This window comes from Trachemys scripta, chromosome 6 (genome assembly GCF_013100865.1).
Source record: "Trachemys scripta elegans isolate TJP31775 chromosome 6, CAS_Tse_1.0, whole genome shotgun sequence".
NCBI classification, from domain to species: domain Eukaryota; kingdom Metazoa; phylum Chordata; order Testudines; family Emydidae; genus Trachemys; species Trachemys scripta.
Window position 1 is genome coordinate 52,789,752 of NC_048303.1, and position 16,988 is coordinate 52,806,739.

Here is a 16,988-nt window from a genome sequence, read left to right on the forward strand (position 1 = left end):
TCCCTGCCTCACAGGGATGATGTGAAGGTAAATTCGTTAACATTCGTGAGGCCCTGAGATACTGTGGTGAAGAGGCCCCTATAAGCATATAGATTTGTAATTAACATTTTACCCCATTTAGGAATCAAATATAGAAACCACTGACAATAGTTGCAATTGTTTGTTGCAGTGTTGCTTTCAAAAGTACAATGGCATATAATTAAATAACAAAACATTATGTAATTAATAAAAAATGCACCACAGACACGGTATCACTAAGAAAGCCAGTAACTTTACTGATTTGTCTGCAAAATACAAATTATACCTTATTTCCAGCAGGAGAAACTTGTGAATTTTTCCCATTTTTGTTCACTACAGACAGCTGAATTAAGTCCCTTGAGATACACAGATGTGGTTTAACTTAGTTATAACATCTTGTCATCTAGTGGCGACAAAGTCCAGCTTATGCCGCTGTGAGCCTCTATTTTAATACTTGTTGCAAATGCTTGTATATGCCCCCCATTTACAAGCTTACTTTTTAATTACCATTGTTTAATGGAAACAAATCCCCAGAAAAAGAAGAAGCAGGAAACAAAAAGGATACAACAAACCATCTGAAGCAATCCAAGTATAATGCCTAAGGTAACTCAGGTTTTACATTATTTACTCCACAAAGGACACAGGTACTGCATTTTTTATTTGTCGTTGAACTGACCTCTTTGAATCAAACTGAGGTATGGATCAGTCTGAGGTATGAGCAGGGAAGGGAAAATGCAACACCTGATTACGAAAATAATCAAATGGAGAATTTTGAGCAGAAGGTGTGGCTCAAAGCTTGGATTGCTCCACATCTTTGGTTAAAATATATTAACAAAAGCCTTTGATTACATCTACAGTCTGAAGCATTCTAACAGACACCAATGTTCCATCAGTCCTTCAAGAGATCTGTAGTGGCAGGAAATTAATGCCATATAAGTGACGACATCACAGCAGATGGCATAAACAGGAACAGATGAAGTATGCCATGTTTAGGCAACAGCCTTTATTGAGGTTTCAAGTGGCTTTTAAAAAATTACAAAGCATTTACTTTCTAAGAGAAGAAGAGGAAAAAGAAAACAAAACAGCATTGGTACGTCTATAGTTAAAAGATGGGTATATAGGATAATACATACAATACAAAAGGATTGACATTCTTGAAAACAGTATATTGAGTTGTTTTATTCTTACTTTAGCTTTACCTGAAAAAGATATGAGAACAAATATTTTTATATTATTCATTAAAAACCATTAAATTCCACTTTTGGGAAAAATATAAGCCATTTTGTTATAAAACACAACTTTTGAAAAACAGTGAAATGATAAAAGCTCCATTGTGAAAGGCAACAATGCATACAATATACAGATTGTGCAACTGTGTACATCATATCATTGTTGCCAGTAACTGGGCTAACTGAAAACACCTTTTTAAAGAAGGATTAATTTAGCTACAACAATATTTGGAGATGTACAAAATGCCACTTAAGGTATTTGAACTTGCAATTAAGAATGTTGCCTAAAACATTATATAGCATGGATTAATGTAAAGTAAATGTTAATACTCTTTTAGGGCTCTGCCCCAAACTCCTTAAATACAAAGGACTCACACGATAAACCCAAATTACCTTTGCAACACAATATGTGGTAAGTTACAGATAAAGGAACAAGTAAAAGTAGACAGTCATAGTTTACAGAAAGTTACTTCACAATCAAAGTTGTGCTTCTTTTAATTAGATCAGTTTACAAATATGTATTATCCCCCACTATCTTGCCACTATACTTTCATTGAGCTCAGTAGCAGGAACAAAAGGGACGACTGGCATCCGTATTCATGTGATTCGATTTGCGTTTGTATAAAACCATGGTTAGAATTACTAAAAATTGTCACGGCAATACCTTTCATGCTACTTTCTGCAAGATATTTAAGGTAATGTATGTTATACCACTACTGTCTTAGAATCTCAAATTTCCTTTTTCTTGTGTTGCTGAGGCAAATTGTAAGGTAAACTATTAATATGGCTATTCTTCATATTTCAATAGACTGACTCCCCTGCCCCCATTGACAAGTTACTACTAACAATACTCATAAACCTAAGTTTTTTGAAATGGCAAGGTACATTTGTGATATATTTGCATATTTTAGACACATTAAACTTTAAAAATCTCAGACTGAGAATATGAGAATAGATTTATTTTAAGGTGAAGAAATGTATTTTGAAAAAGAGTTTTGTGTTTTAAAAAACTGATTATGGGCGCTAATCTCACTTTTTGTTATGCACACGTATCTTTTTTCTGATCCCACAGGTTGCTCTACGAGACAGGATGGATGCAGTAGTAACATGTTGTTCTGCTTAGAAAACATCCAAAACACATAGCAATGCACTAGCCTCTGCATGACCAAGTGTGCACTTGTAGTCAGGTTGCATATAAAGGAAGAGCCCAAGTCATAATGCACAATGTACACTATACACCATTTGCTACCACAGAGAGGTAGACTTTATCAATGAGCAGTGCACAGCAACTGCATGTATAGATGGGAAATAGAGGGCATGTTTCCCATAACATAACCTCTCCGTATTGATACTTAGACAGCTATTGCTGCTAGATTCCTTACTGTGTCAATGCATCTAAGTGGGAGACAGACCTACTCTTGAAAAGAAGAAACATTATCAGTTGTACAATGGCACTAAAATCTTAATGGGGAATTGCATCAAAAAAAAAAAAAAGCCAACAAATCCCACCCAACATAAATGCTGAACTAAAAATCCTGTATTCCACCATTTTCCTGTAATAGTACATGAGGGACAAAGAGGAACTAAAATGAATGGGATATTCTTTCTGTCTACACAATTTTAATTAAAGAAAAATATATGGTAGGAGAAAATGGTGGATGCTCCATACAAAACCTGTTTGGGTGAAATACACAGGAGACATTGTTCAACAACATTCCCTCTGTTTGATAATGTGACCAATAAGGGCTACGAGAATGATGGTGACCTGTTGGCTAAGTATTGGTTGTACAAGATAAATCTGCTTTTGAATGCTTCTTTTATTGACCACCCAAATCTCTCTAAGATTTCTAAAATTCTATAACTTGTGTTTCTGTGCCAACTCCTCACTTTTGACTTCTTTCTCCACTACTTGTGGATCTCTTCACCTCCACTTAATTACCTGGCAGCCTTAAGAGATGCACATCCAATTCTAGCAGACAGAATATCAGCTTCATTTAATTTATGAGAAAGGGCCAAGTTATGCCACTTTGTCATTTAATTGTGGAAAACTACAAGATACACAGGACATAAGTAATATCAGGGTCCTGAACTTGTTACAATGCACAAAACAGCATGAAAGAACTAATCAGTATATACAATCGATCTCAGTTCACCCAATGATTTGTAAATGTTGTATTAAAATGATTTAGGTTGTTACATCTTGGGTAAATTCTAACCTTTTACAGATTAGTTTTTTGACAGCTGACTTTGAATCTGTAAAATGTATGCAGAGTAAAAGAAAACCAAAAGAAAATAGTTACTTAAATGTGCAACTGCACAAATATAATCCCCCCACTATTAAGATAACAAAAACTTTTGCTATTACCATAATTATATATATTAGAAAGCTATACACAAGCATGTTAATTTCACAGATTTTTTTAAAAGATTCTTAATATTTTATATAATTAGAAATACACATTTCAAAAACAAAACTTCTGCAAAGAGAAAACAGTTATCTTGGTTAGCAAAGCATGGAGTTCTTCATGGCTTAGGGTAGTGCTTTCTATACAAAAAGTCCTCTGTTTGTTTTCTTCAGGACTGTTTAAAATATTAGCGAAGCTATCAAGGAAAAAAACACACATTTTGGCTTAAGGAAACTACAAAAAGCCACAAATGCTTTGCAAACTCTGTCTTACTTTTTAATATGAAAATAAGCAAAATGTAATGTACATATTTTTCTATTTTTTATTTAATAAGTAATGCAGACCCAGAATTTTAAAAATTAAATATGTTAGCCCTCAAACACAACATTTTTACAAGTATGGTCCTCTTTTACATGTCTTTGATCCTTTTAACTGAGTGCCATACTCTAATGATATGCCTGCATGTTTGTGAGCATTTTAGGTATGGTAGGTGACCCAGACTCTTTCTAACATTTCTTCATGGCCACCCATTGCTGGGTCTGTCAAAACATCTGTACATTTTCTATATGTTGCATAACAGCTGCTTTCTCTCTCAGTAAAGTCTGCCACTTTCTGGCAAATGTTTCCTTTTGTCTATTTACATGTAAATAACGTTGAACCTGCAACATGACACTATCTATTGTAACATACATTTTGCAAGGGAGCACAACAGTGAAAAGAAGTTAGCCTTAAAATCTATTTTGTACAAGTGTTCTGTTGTACAACTCAAGTGCTAAGCTTATCTCAGCATTTCTGTTTATCTTTATACTGTATCACTGAGGCAATTTAAAAGTACTTTTACAAAACAGAGTACCTGACTTTTTTTTTTCCACACACGGCACATATAATGCATATCGACCCCCCCCACCCCCATTAAGGTATAGCACACACACACTGCAAGAAAAAAACTAATAGGTAATAACGTTATCATGTTGCCCATCCTTCAGAGAGCCGCATGCGCTTGACAGAGGGGCTTTCCCTTTCGTCCGGCGAAGGTCTGGTGAGTCCAATGGGGGAGTGGAATTCGTTCCGATGATCCTCTCGGTCGCTTCCATCATATGAGCTGCTACAGCTGCTCAAGCTGTCAACAGGAGATCTCCCCGCCTCGTGGCGCGTGTGCTGTGGGTATCTCGAGGGTGTGGTGGTACGGTCTCTAGGAGGAGAAACAGGTTCTGACTTGATGTTGAGGCTTTGAGTAGAAGGCAGGGAGAGATTTGTACTCTGAGATAAATGAGTGCTAGTGCAAGCTCTGTAGGAGGAAAGGAAACCCAGTTACAGACTGAGGAGGCATGGAGCCCCCAGAAACGTACAAACACTTGCCCAAAACATCAGTTTAAAGACTCTTATGGATAACAGTGCATGCCAGGAATGTGAGGAATAATCTCTCAGGAATATTGAGACCCAATGAAAGAGGCATCACAACAGACATGACCCTCTTGAATGGCTCTATGGTATTCCCTATCAAGAAATTCTATTATTTTTGTAAGTGCTATGATACATTTTGGATGCTGAGCCTTTGCACTGCTGAAACCACTAGAGTTTTCTTTATAACTGATGAACATTAGAACATAAGAATGGCATTATTGGGTCAGATTAATGGTCCATCTAGCCAAGTGTCCTGTCTTATGGCAGTGGCCAGTGCCAGATGCTTCAGAGGGAATGAACAGAACAGGGAAATTATCGAGTGATCCATCTTGTCATCCAGTCGCAGTGTCTGGTAGTCAGAGGTTTAGGGATACCCAGAACATGGGATTGCATCTCTGCCCATCTTGGCTAATCACCATTGATGGACCTATCCTCCATGAATTTAGCTAATCCTTTTTTTAAACACAATTATACTTCTGGCCTTCACAACATCCCCTGTTAACAAGTTCCACAGATTTACTGTGCATTGTGTAAAGAAGTACTTCTTTATGTTTGTTTTAAACCTGTTGCCTATTAATTTCATTGGATGATCCCAGGTTCTTGTAATATGAAGGGGTAAATAAGACTTTCCTATTCACTTTCTCCACACCAGTCATGATTTTATAGATGTCTATCATATCCCCCTTACTCGTCTCTTTTCTAAGATGCACAGTCCCAGTTTTTTTAATCTCTCCTCATGTGGAAGCTAATTTTTGGTGCCCTTCTCTGTACTTTTTCCAATTAAAATATATCTTTTTTGAGATGGGTCGACCAGAACTGCATGCAGTATTGAAGGTGTGGGAATAAAATGGATTTATATAGAGGCATTATGATATTTTCTGTCTTATTATCTATCCCTTTCTTAATGGTTCCTATTCTGTTAGCTTTTATGCCTGCTGCTGCACATGGAGCGGATGTTTTCAGAGAACTATCCATGATGATTCCAAGATCTCTTTCTGAGTGGTAACAGCTAATTTAAACACCATCATTTTGCATGTATAGTTAGGATTATGTTTTCCAGTGTGAATTTCTTCTGCATTCATCAACACTGAATTTCATCTGCCATTTTGTTGCCCAGTCACTGTTTTGTGTGATCTCTTTGTAACTCTTTGCAGTCAGCTTTGGACTTAACTGTCTTGAGTAGTTTTGTATCATCTGCAAATTTTGCCACCTCACTGTGTACCCCTTTTTCTAGATCATTTATGAATATGTTGAACATCACTGGACTCAGTACAGATCCTTGGGGGACCTCACTATTTACCTCTCTCCACTGTGAAAACTGACCATTTATTCCTACCATTTGTTTCCTGTCTTAACCAGTTACTGATCCATATGCATATGTGTACGCATTCATGCACAGGTGGTGACAGGGGAAGCATGGAGTTTCTGTTGAGCTCAATCAGATTAGTTCAGATGCACAAAAGTATTGTTACCATCATTCACACTGATGAGTAGCAATGTACTAGATAATGCAGACTGTGTATGTTTTTTAACTTCCAAAATGAAGACTTCAAATTAGCTGAACCTTGAAAGGGATTAATATTAAAAAAATATACCCTAGGCAGGTTAGGATTTGATGTATTAATCTATGCTACAGATTTAAGACTCCTAAATTCAAAATATTATTTGTGTCTTTTAATCAATAAGCTACCAGAGACTTTTAGTTGAAATGTAGTTGAGGACATCAGGGGAATATATTGCTTTGCATGTGGGCACACCCAACTCAAACAAAGAGTGTCATAAATACCAACAAAAGTTATAGTTCTGTGTTATTGTTAAGAGAAGAAAGAAAGAAAGTATGCTAAATGCTTATTCTAATTTGATTTTTTGTTTGTATATTTGTGTGCACAGGTTAGAGGCAGCGGGAAGCTTTAATGTGTGGGAGCGAGAGAAAATATGAAAAATGTTCATTATTCTAAAATAAGGGAGAAACGATACCACTTCCCTTTGAAGAATGTTTTGTACAAAAGCACCACCTACTGGCCAAAATTGAATTTCCCTTTTTTATTATACATATCTCAAAAGTATCTTTCTTAGTGTGTAATTCTTATTATATTCTGAGGCATGGTTCCAATTAAGAACCATAAATCAGGCTGAAGTTAGAGTCCCCAGACACATAATTTCAAGGGTTTTAAGAGTGAGGGAATATTTGGGGGGATTTTACTTATGCAACATCTACTGTAACTCCAGTGAAAGGCAAAACAGTATTTTGTCTCATTTTGGCAGATTTATACTTGAAACAATTTGGCTTCTCTACTGAAACTATATCAAACGCTTTTTATCACTAATTGTCACAATGTTTAATAATGGATGGCTATTGTTAGACAACAAAGACAGAACAAAGTGCTCCAACAATGATTGCTTTCATCTACCCTGCATTCATTTAGAACAGTTTGTCAAAATTTGCTACTGTACCCTCCCCCTAGCATACTGCAGAGCTCATTGATGCAAATGTTTTAAAAAGTGCAGTGAGGTGTACAATTCCTTCCCTCATGCACTCCCAAATACATTCTGAAGGCAAACGGGGTACTCTCTGTTGCATTTTGGAAGTACGTTTTAATCGTGTGGAGAGAACTGTTTGTTAATATTAGACATGATCATTTCTACTTACTCAGTGAAATATTCTACTTTTGCTGAGACCTTGATGAAAAAAATCCAACAAGAAATAAAAATATCTCCTGATTTTTTTCATTTTCCTATGGATTTAATCTTGTATCCCCTTAGGAGAGGTTCGGGCTTTGCCTGGGATAGTAGGTTGGCAATTTAATAAACATTTTAGACTAGAGGTGGGTGTGGATACAAAACTTGGCTCTGAATCTGAAATTCCTCAACATATGGGGTGTTGGGGACCTGGAGATTTGATTTGGGACTGCCTGTGATATAGACCTTGATATATAGCTCTGTAGAGATTGGGACACTTTTAAAACACAGGAATATAATTCTTCAATCCGGGGTAAGGCAAGTATATCAGTGAAATTTTCTCACATGATTTGATGAAACACACTGATCAGTATCTCTTTATATACACTGTACTATATTATATATTACAGTCTCTATAGGCAGCAAGTTTCTGAACAGGGTGACCAGACAGAAAGTGTGAAAAACTGAGACAGGGATGGGGGATAATAGGAGACTATATAAGAAAAAGCTCCAAATATCGGGATTGTCCCTATAAAATCTAGATATCTGGTCACCCTATTTCTGAAAGACAGGTAGGATGAGTGCAACTCTTGAGAAATATAGCTGGCATTATTGCAATCTAATGTACATTATTCTTGGTACAGAGGTTCAGGAACCAGTGTGAAAACTTGTCTCTTTAGTCTTCATTAGCCAAAACTTTGTGAGTCATAAGCTGATGTGGTTCATTATAAGTGATGATAGCCCACTATGCACGGGTATACATTGCAAGTGTGAGTAAGACTTAGAATGCAAGGTGGGAGACTGCAGATATATGAAGAACTGATCTCTTTTCTTTGTTATAAAAGGGTAGGACACAGGTGCTTTTCACTATTAAATCCAAATTCTGCATGGGATAAATACCTGGTTTTGCCTTTACATGTTAATGGAGCAAATATCAATGTCTATTTTACACAAATGCTTATTTTACCTTCATATAAAATGCATTACATAGACCCAGGCTAATATTATCTTTGCCTTTTGAACAACACAGCAACCTCCCTGAAACATAAATGGGGTTTAATGTAGAAAATCCAAGGGGCAAAAGAAAATGATTTAATTTTAAAGAATTCTATACAATTACTAAACATCAATTATTTGTCAGATAACACCAGAAAATGGGTTAAAACTATAGTAAAGCGCCGAATTATCAGGCACACAGGTAAACACGGTATGTTGACAAAGAGTCAATAAGACTTTTGTAAAGGGAAATCATGCCTCACCAATCTATTAGAATTCTTTGAGGGTTTCAACAAACAAGTGGACCTGGGTGAGTTAAATTTGTTAGTCTATAAGGTGCCACAAGTACTCCTCATTGTTTTTGCTGATACAGATTAACACGGCTATCACGCTGAAATCAGTCAATACAGTGTATTTGGACTTTCAGAAAACCTTTGACAAGGTCCCTCACCAATGGCTCATAAGCAATCATGGGATAAGAGGGAAGGTCCTCTTATGGATTAGTAACTGGTTAAAAGATACGAAATAAAGGGTAGGAATAAGTGGTCAGTTTTCACAGTGGAGAGAGATAAATAGCGAGGTCCCCCAAGGATCTGTATTGGAACGTAGTCATAAATGATCCGAAAAAAGGAGTAAACAGTGAGGTGGCAAAGTTTGCAGACAATACAAAACTACTCATGATAGTTAAGTCCAAAGCTGACTGCAAAGCATTACAGAGGGATCTCACAAAACTGGGTGACTGGTCAAAACAATTGCAGATGAATTTCTGTGTTGATAAATGCGAAGTAATGCACATTGAAAAACATAACCCCAAATATACACACAAAATGATAGGGTTTTAGTTAGCTGTTATCACTCAAGACAAAGATCTTGGAGTCATTGTGGATAGTTCTCTGAAAACATCTGCTCAGTGTCTAGTGGCAGTCAAAAAAGCTAACAATGTTAGAAACCATTACGAAAGGGACAGATAATAAGGCAGAAAATAAAATGCCACTATATAAATTCATAGTACCTTGAATACTGCATGCAGTTCTGGTCGACCCATCTAAAAAAGACATATTAAAATTGTCAAAAGTATAGAGAAGGGTAACACAAATGAGTGGAACAGCTTCCATATGAGGAGAGATTAAAAAAACTGGGACTGTTCAGTTTAGAAAAGAGACAAAGGGAGCATATAACAGAGTCTATAAAATTGTGACTGCCATGGAGAAAGTGAGAAAAGGAAGTGTTGTTCACCCCCTCACATAACACAAGATCCAGTGGTCACCCAATAAAATTAATAGGCAGCAGGTTTAAAACAACCACAAAGAAGTACTTCTTCACAGAACATGCAGTCAATTCGTGGAACTCATTGACAGGGAATGCTGTGAAGGCCTAAAGTCTACCAGGTTCAAAAAGAATTAACTATGTTTATTGAGGATCGATCCATCAAAGGTTATTAGCCAAGATGGTCAAGGATGCAGCCCCATGCTCTGGATGTCCCTAAACCTTGGGGACTAGATGACAGGGGATGGATCACTTGATAATTGTCCTGTTCTGTTCATTCCCTCTGAAGTATCTGGCACTGGCTGCTGTCAGAGGACAGGATACTGGGCTAGATGGATCATTGGTTTGACCCAGTATGGCCGTTCTTATGTTCTTAATAATCCACTCACACTGACATTAATGTGGTCATCTTTTTTCATACATTGCACAGAAAACATTTAATTTCATAGGAATAATAAAGGAAATATACGTCAAATATTAAACCTCATTTCACATTCAAATCAATATGAGTGGCACACAGAAATTATTTGATGTACATCAGCTGGGGCAAATACGATTCCCTCTTTGGGTATGGATGGTCCATTAGGAAGTAGAGTTAGCATGGCTCTTCTGTGCAGGGACTAGGAAATGTCAGGATGAAAGGAATCTGCAAAGGAGCTTTGACTTTGTATGCCAGTGATGTATATTCTGTATAGGTCTCCATCTGTTCTAACCTCCAGTTGGAATTTGAGTCAGGGTGGGTTTGGGAAGAGGCATGGGTATTAGTGGTGAATCTATGACCACATGGCCCTTGACAACACAGATTTTCATGGAGTGGGAAAGATGGCATGCCCCGCCCCTCCCCCCCCCAGGGCTTTGTCTCTGGTTTTGCTTTCCTCCTTGCCACAGAATACATTTATTTGTACATGTGTGTGGGTGAGGGTACCTAGGGCTTAGCACTGGATATTAACCAAGACCTTGAGAATTTACAGTTATAACTACTAACTACTTGGTCTGTTAGTCAAGAATTCTGGAGCAAGCTTATGGATCTGAGCCAATTCTTTGTTCCATAGGGTTGAGAAAGGATTGGAGACACTTCCACTGTTATATAAATTACTGTCTATATAAAAAATTATTTTGAATAAATATTGTGGTTGAGTATTTAAGTCTGCATTTTTATTTATGAAACCCATTCTTTTGCCCGTAGCTAACACTCAAAGCAGAAAATGTGTTGTCTTAGATTGATAATTATGGACAAGGAAGAATATATCCCATGTAGGGGAGTCATGTGGATCAAGAAATTGGCAACTGGATACAGAACCTTTCACTTGTAGATTAGAGCTCAAACCCACTTCAGGTCATTAGTGACCAACAACTCATGGCTTTTGTTGATCAATCTAAAATAGGTAGTTCATAGAGGAGAGGTGTCAAAAAGAGGAACACCTTTTCATGTAAAATGTAATTTTTTTCGATCAGCTAAAGAGCTGGTAAAAAAAGAGAAGAAAAAAAAAAGCCAAAAACTGAACAGACATGGGGTCTGTACAACTGTGATGTCCTTAGAAATTATCCCTCCAAGACTGCTCAGGAACATGGGCACTAGTATTGTTGCTAGTCAGTGACTGGACCAAGATGAAGAGCAGTGGTTTTTTTGCACTCGTCTTAGAGCCTGTTCAGAAAATGCTGCCAAATCAGCAGCTGTTGCGGAGCACAGATTCATGGGGACCCAGGCCACCTGGGACAAGCTGTAATACTACCTATGCTCCTGTGCCATGTGGAGTGGAACATGAACTGCAGTGAACTGCTGTAGGCATTGGTGATAGAGCCCCCTGGAGAATCTGCATGCCTTCCCTATTAACTGCCCTGTCTGAGGCACATCATAGGTCTTTCCCAAAGCTTGTTTAACAGAAACCACACATTCATTGTTCACTTAAGTACTTCCAAATAAACGTATTAGTTCTGAACATATTAACCTATTTCCCCTACCTTTGTATCCCCTGGAACTCACCTCCCTCAGCTAGTATAGTATAGGAATTTGGAGGCAGGTCAACTACACTTTCAGTCTGTTTGCTCAAATTTCTGAGAATGGTTGAGGGGTTTGGGTACCTAGGGGTCTTACAGAGAGTGGGGCATTTCTTTCTGTTTCTGGAAGTTCTAGTTAGCTGATCTTCTGCTCATGTGGGCTGGGTTTTTTCTTATAAATTTGTGTTTGAATTGTGCATTTTAAAGAAATTGTTAAATCACCCAAAGTTTAGGATAGGTGCTTTTGTATATAAATCTCAATATACAAAATAAAACAAAGAAATCATGCTTATTTTCTGCATAAGTGGAAGACTCATCTGGGGCTGTCAATGAAGCAGTTTTCACAGTACTAACTTCACTTGAAAATCATTGAAAAAATAATTTTAAAACCAGAAGCCCAAAACACGTTCCACTAGGCACAGACATTAATTTTCAATTTTTTTGTGATATGAATTAGAAACATATGATGATGTGTGACATATCTAAAAAGGCATGTTGTTAGTTTAGGATTTAATTTATACTTTGTTTGGTTAACCAAATAGTCTTATTATGGTAAACCATTGAAAACAATCAACTTTACAGTAAGTTATACATTGATAGCTAACATGTGAGTTTTCAATTTCTTTGGGATTTGATATCCCTAGATGTACAGTTAGCATGTTTGCCCCAAAACAGTACATGCTGCAAAAAGAAAAGCAATAAGGAAGGGATAATGAAGACGTATTAAGACTATTTTTTCTAAATCAGCACATTTTGGGTTGTATGTGTTTATGCAGTTAATATCTGTAACTATGTAGCTTTTTTTTACAGAAGTGGTATTCAAAAAGTATATGTTTCTTCTACACCTTTGTTTAGCTATCCCTCTAAAAACCCAAGCCAATGGCAAACAAGAGGTCGAATAAATTACAAAGATAATTTTGAAGTTTAAACCACATTTACAACATTAAATACTTTCAGATTATGGCAGCAGTCTTGCAAAAAAAAATATTTAAAGCTTATGTGTAACATTTGTCTTTTTGAAAAAGGTTGACTTGATGCTTTCAAATACCAGTGAACTAAAACTTTACTAGTTGATATATTCAGTCAATTTTAATTTGGTACTTTTCTCAATGAATTACTTTCAATTCAAGCATGTCTGGCCATATCTTCAGCTATAATGTTTGCAGTGCCAGCAACACCTAGGACCTGGCTCACTAGGATTTGTAGGAGTTCAGCATCTCTGAAAATCAGGCCCTTAAAAATGTATTTCAATTAGCCAATAGTTTTGTTTGTTTGTTAAATGAATTAGGTTGTTTTTCACATATGAATTTCACATTTTATAAAATATTTAAACCATACAGGACTGTTTTCTTCTAGGCTTCACATCTACTGGAGAAATGTCTTGAAAATGCCACTAGAGGGCACGAATATATTCTCTTAGACACAGGCAAACCAAAATTAGGTTTATCTGCTGCCAGATTCTTAGTCACAATTATGTTATACTTCTATAAAGCAGTTCCAAATAAATGAAACTTGCAAGTCACAGCTGAGCAGATGGAATTATGTGATTATCAGACAAGATTATGGATTCATCTCAGGTCAAATCATTATGCCATTCTTATTTATCAGTGATTTTAAAATATGTAAAATTTGCAAATTTTACTTTAAAAGTGTGCACTGAACTACAGGGAATCAAAAAGCTTAAGGGAAACAAAAGCAAAAGAAGCACAATTATGAGTGTACTGTTTTGTCCTTCTGTGTTGGAAGTTAAATATCACTTAGACAAATGAAGGATTAGATAAACAACAGTACGCTTTCCTACAACACTGAGTTAGTGCTAGGAAATAGAAGACTGTAGTTTAGCTACCTGCCAAGCTTCCGATGTGATACCAATTTTCAAGTTTTGGATTTTGAAAGTGGAGCTGTTACATATAGTAGACTTTTGTTGATATGTTATCTCATTTATGATTTGGGATTAATTGGGTTATAGAAGCCATTGTTTCTCATGCAAACCAGCATTAAGTAATGTAAAATGATAGGATAATCTAAGGATTATTGCTTACCCCAATTGACTGAGGGCAGATGGTGGCATGTTATGTAGGTGCTGCTGTTGCCAGCCAGTTACTGAACCAAGATGAAGAGCACTGGCTGTGTTAAACCCAGAGAGAGATGATAAGTCTGCACTACTCAGTGAGTATTCTAGATATGAAAACAGAACAGACAATAGCTAAATTAAGTGGAAAACAATTAAACAATAAGTAGCACCATAATTTAAATTTACATACATAATATAATAAGCTTTTTTATCTTCATTATGCCAGTGGTATTAAATTGCACTAACGAAACCGGAGCCTTTTCTTAAGTCAACTAATCAGTTTGGGAACAAATAATGCACTAATAACATCCTCTAATTTATGGAGGCATTTCTGGACATAAAGATCCAGAAATGGTCTTGAACCATAGAGTCATTATTGCCATGCATAAATAGTCATAGTTTCACAGTCTTTGAGGTCAGAAGGGAGCATTAGCTCATCTAGTCTGTATAGTGCAACCCATTGTACTGTATTGAGTCCAAGAGCTTGCATTTGAGTACAGTGTATCTTCCAGAAAGGCATCTAGTCTATATATCCATCTAATCTATGCAGTACTGGTGTGATGTAATTTTCTGTAATATTTAGCTGTGTGAACCAAAGAAGTGCCTCTTTTAAGTTATACTGTTTAGCAAAAGTCTTTCAGAAAAGGCTTTATAGAGCAGTTTTCCATTATAACAATGCAATTGCTTCTTGAATCCCTGTATGTCTCAAGTCATTTATAGACTCAGAGTAAGCTAATGAGGCTTTCAATCACCTAAAGTAATACAGAATACAAATTCCTCTCTTTGGTGCAGCATACATAAAGGAATTTCATTACTACTGAGCCACTGCATAGGTCAGTATCTTGCTCTCCCCTACTATTCACATCTTACATTGATACTTACCGGTACCATATGTTGTGGAAATGGCTGATGGGTATCCTCCCATCCCTTGCCCTGGCAAAGTAGGAGTTGCTACGGAAACCACTGGGGTAGCCAATGACTGAGCAGACTGGGAGTTATTTATCCTCTGATTCTTTTAAAGTAAGTAAAATAAACAAATTATTGACAGGTTTAAATCAGTTAAATGTATTGGATTTCAGGGTACGTTTTGTGCATGAGATACAACTTAATACAGGTTTCATGAAATTAATCATTTAACATGTCGCTTTTATGAACTCTGTCAACCCTATCATTTACAATCCTTCAAGAGATTAGTTGTCACCATAGTAACCCATTACATCAGTATCTCCTAGGAAACCAAACTTGTAACAAGTAAGATTGCTTTATTGTGGGTAGAAAAGAGACCACGTGAAAAACTGATGAAATATGTAAACTCAACTTCCATTGTTTTGCTTTTCATTCAAATGCAAAAATTTTATTAAAATCAGCAATAATGGATTTTATGTTTAATTCAGTAAGCAATATTGCGGCAGTGCTGCATAATAAACTCTCTCCAGCAGATGGTGCTCTGGCTACTTCATTCTTTCTCACAGTAAAACAAACTTAAAAAATATTACCTAGCAAAGCAGTTATACATTTGTCTTTAATTCTTTGGCACTGGATATTTCAATGCACAAATTGCACCAAGGAATTCAAATTCTAGGAGCAAAAGGATAAAATGTCCAGAGAACCACTTAAAAAAACCCCTCATAAGGTTTGCCACTTGCAAAAAAAGTAGTCTTCTTTTAGCATGCTAGTAAAATACTAATAGTGGCTAAGCTTCCTTCTCAAAGGTGTTTTTTTTTTAAACATGCAGAGGTTGAACAATATAGGTAACAATTTCATTCTTGTCACCTATGTTATATACCAAATCGATAATACTGGGAATGCTTAATTTTATTTCAACCACTAACTCCATATAAAAAACAGACAAAACAATTGTTTTTGTATTAGTAGGATGAGCATCACTACCACTTACCAAAAGCAGATCAACATCCTCAGACTGAGAGCATAGGAAAGGAGTGTTAATAATTAGTAAACGTAAATATTTATCAGCAGACAGCTTTCAAGCACAATAAATAGCTTCATCTGATAGGCATAACAGGTTAAATAATTTTTGAACACTGTCTACAAAAATAACATTTCATAAAGACATTCTTTGTCCTCCTAATGAGATATTTGTCTCAATTGTGAAGACAATCTATCCAGTTTTCAGCACAGGTCCTTGTCTCACTATTCATTATTTCTCTCCAGCCCCAGTGGCTGCAGAGATTGTATAGTAGCACCTTGTTGCCAGAGACCTGACCAGTCAAAGAATCCCTTAGAAAGTATCAGTTTTAAGGTCTTTGGAATAAATCATTTGATGGAGACAGCTTGTCACAGCCTTGGTCTACTTGAGTGTAGCTTCATAGGAGACTGTATTTATTACTCCTCATCTTTTAAGAAGAGAGCGTCACATTTCTGGGGTTTTAGTTTGATATTCAAAGTTAATTTATAATGCATCAGGCTAAAGTAGCCAACTTGCATGTTGTTTTAATAGCTTGTCTGTTACATAATGGAAAAATGTGTTTACAGCACTATCAGGATCCTTTTTTAATCATCCTCACTTTTAATATTACATCGCTCATGAAAGATTTACTCTTTTGTAGGGAATAGAAAGACACTAACATGAAACGCTTGATGACTCAACCTTATATCATAAGTCCTCTGCTTCAGCTTTGTTAACACAGACAGGAGATGCATAGCTCCCAGGTTAGATGCTTTCACTTTTTCTTACTACATCTAAGGAATAATTACTGCTTCTCATCATTATAAAATGTGACCCTTTTCCCAGCACGACAGATTTCCAACTCATTTGTTTCTGGTTAGTCTGTCATTTGCTGAGGCTCTGATTGTGTGGAAACTAAACCAAAGTTGTTAATTACAGATCATGTATAGGACTAAGTTCAATCTTGTAACAAATCTAGGAAAGGATTCTCCAGTCACTAGGAAGGAGTGCTA

General features: G+C 36.4%; 1 protein-coding gene across 15 annotated transcripts in view; it reads right to left on the minus strand.

Annotated features, from left to right (window-relative positions):
• Positions 1-251: 251 nt before the first annotated feature.
• The window catches only part of MEF2C (myocyte enhancer factor 2C), a 144,962-nt gene continuing 128,225 nt past the window's right edge, over positions 252-16,988 (minus strand). For 10 of the 15 annotated variants that reach the window (XM_034773270.1, XM_034773267.1, XM_034773274.1 and 7 more), the window contains 4 exons: positions 14,952-15,081; positions 14,038-14,173; positions 9,744-9,776; positions 252-4,940 (listed from right to left, as the gene is read on the minus strand). In XM_034773270.1, the coding sequence (XP_034629161.1) occupies positions 4,619-4,940; positions 9,744-9,776; positions 14,038-14,173; positions 14,952-15,081 (621 nt within the window). In that variant the 3' untranslated portion in view covers positions 252-4,618. The remainder of the gene's footprint in view (positions 4,941-9,743; positions 9,777-14,037; positions 14,174-14,951; positions 15,082-16,988) is intronic. The other 5 variants (XM_034773280.1, XM_034773279.1, XM_034773276.1 and 2 more) reach the window with 3 other exon arrangements.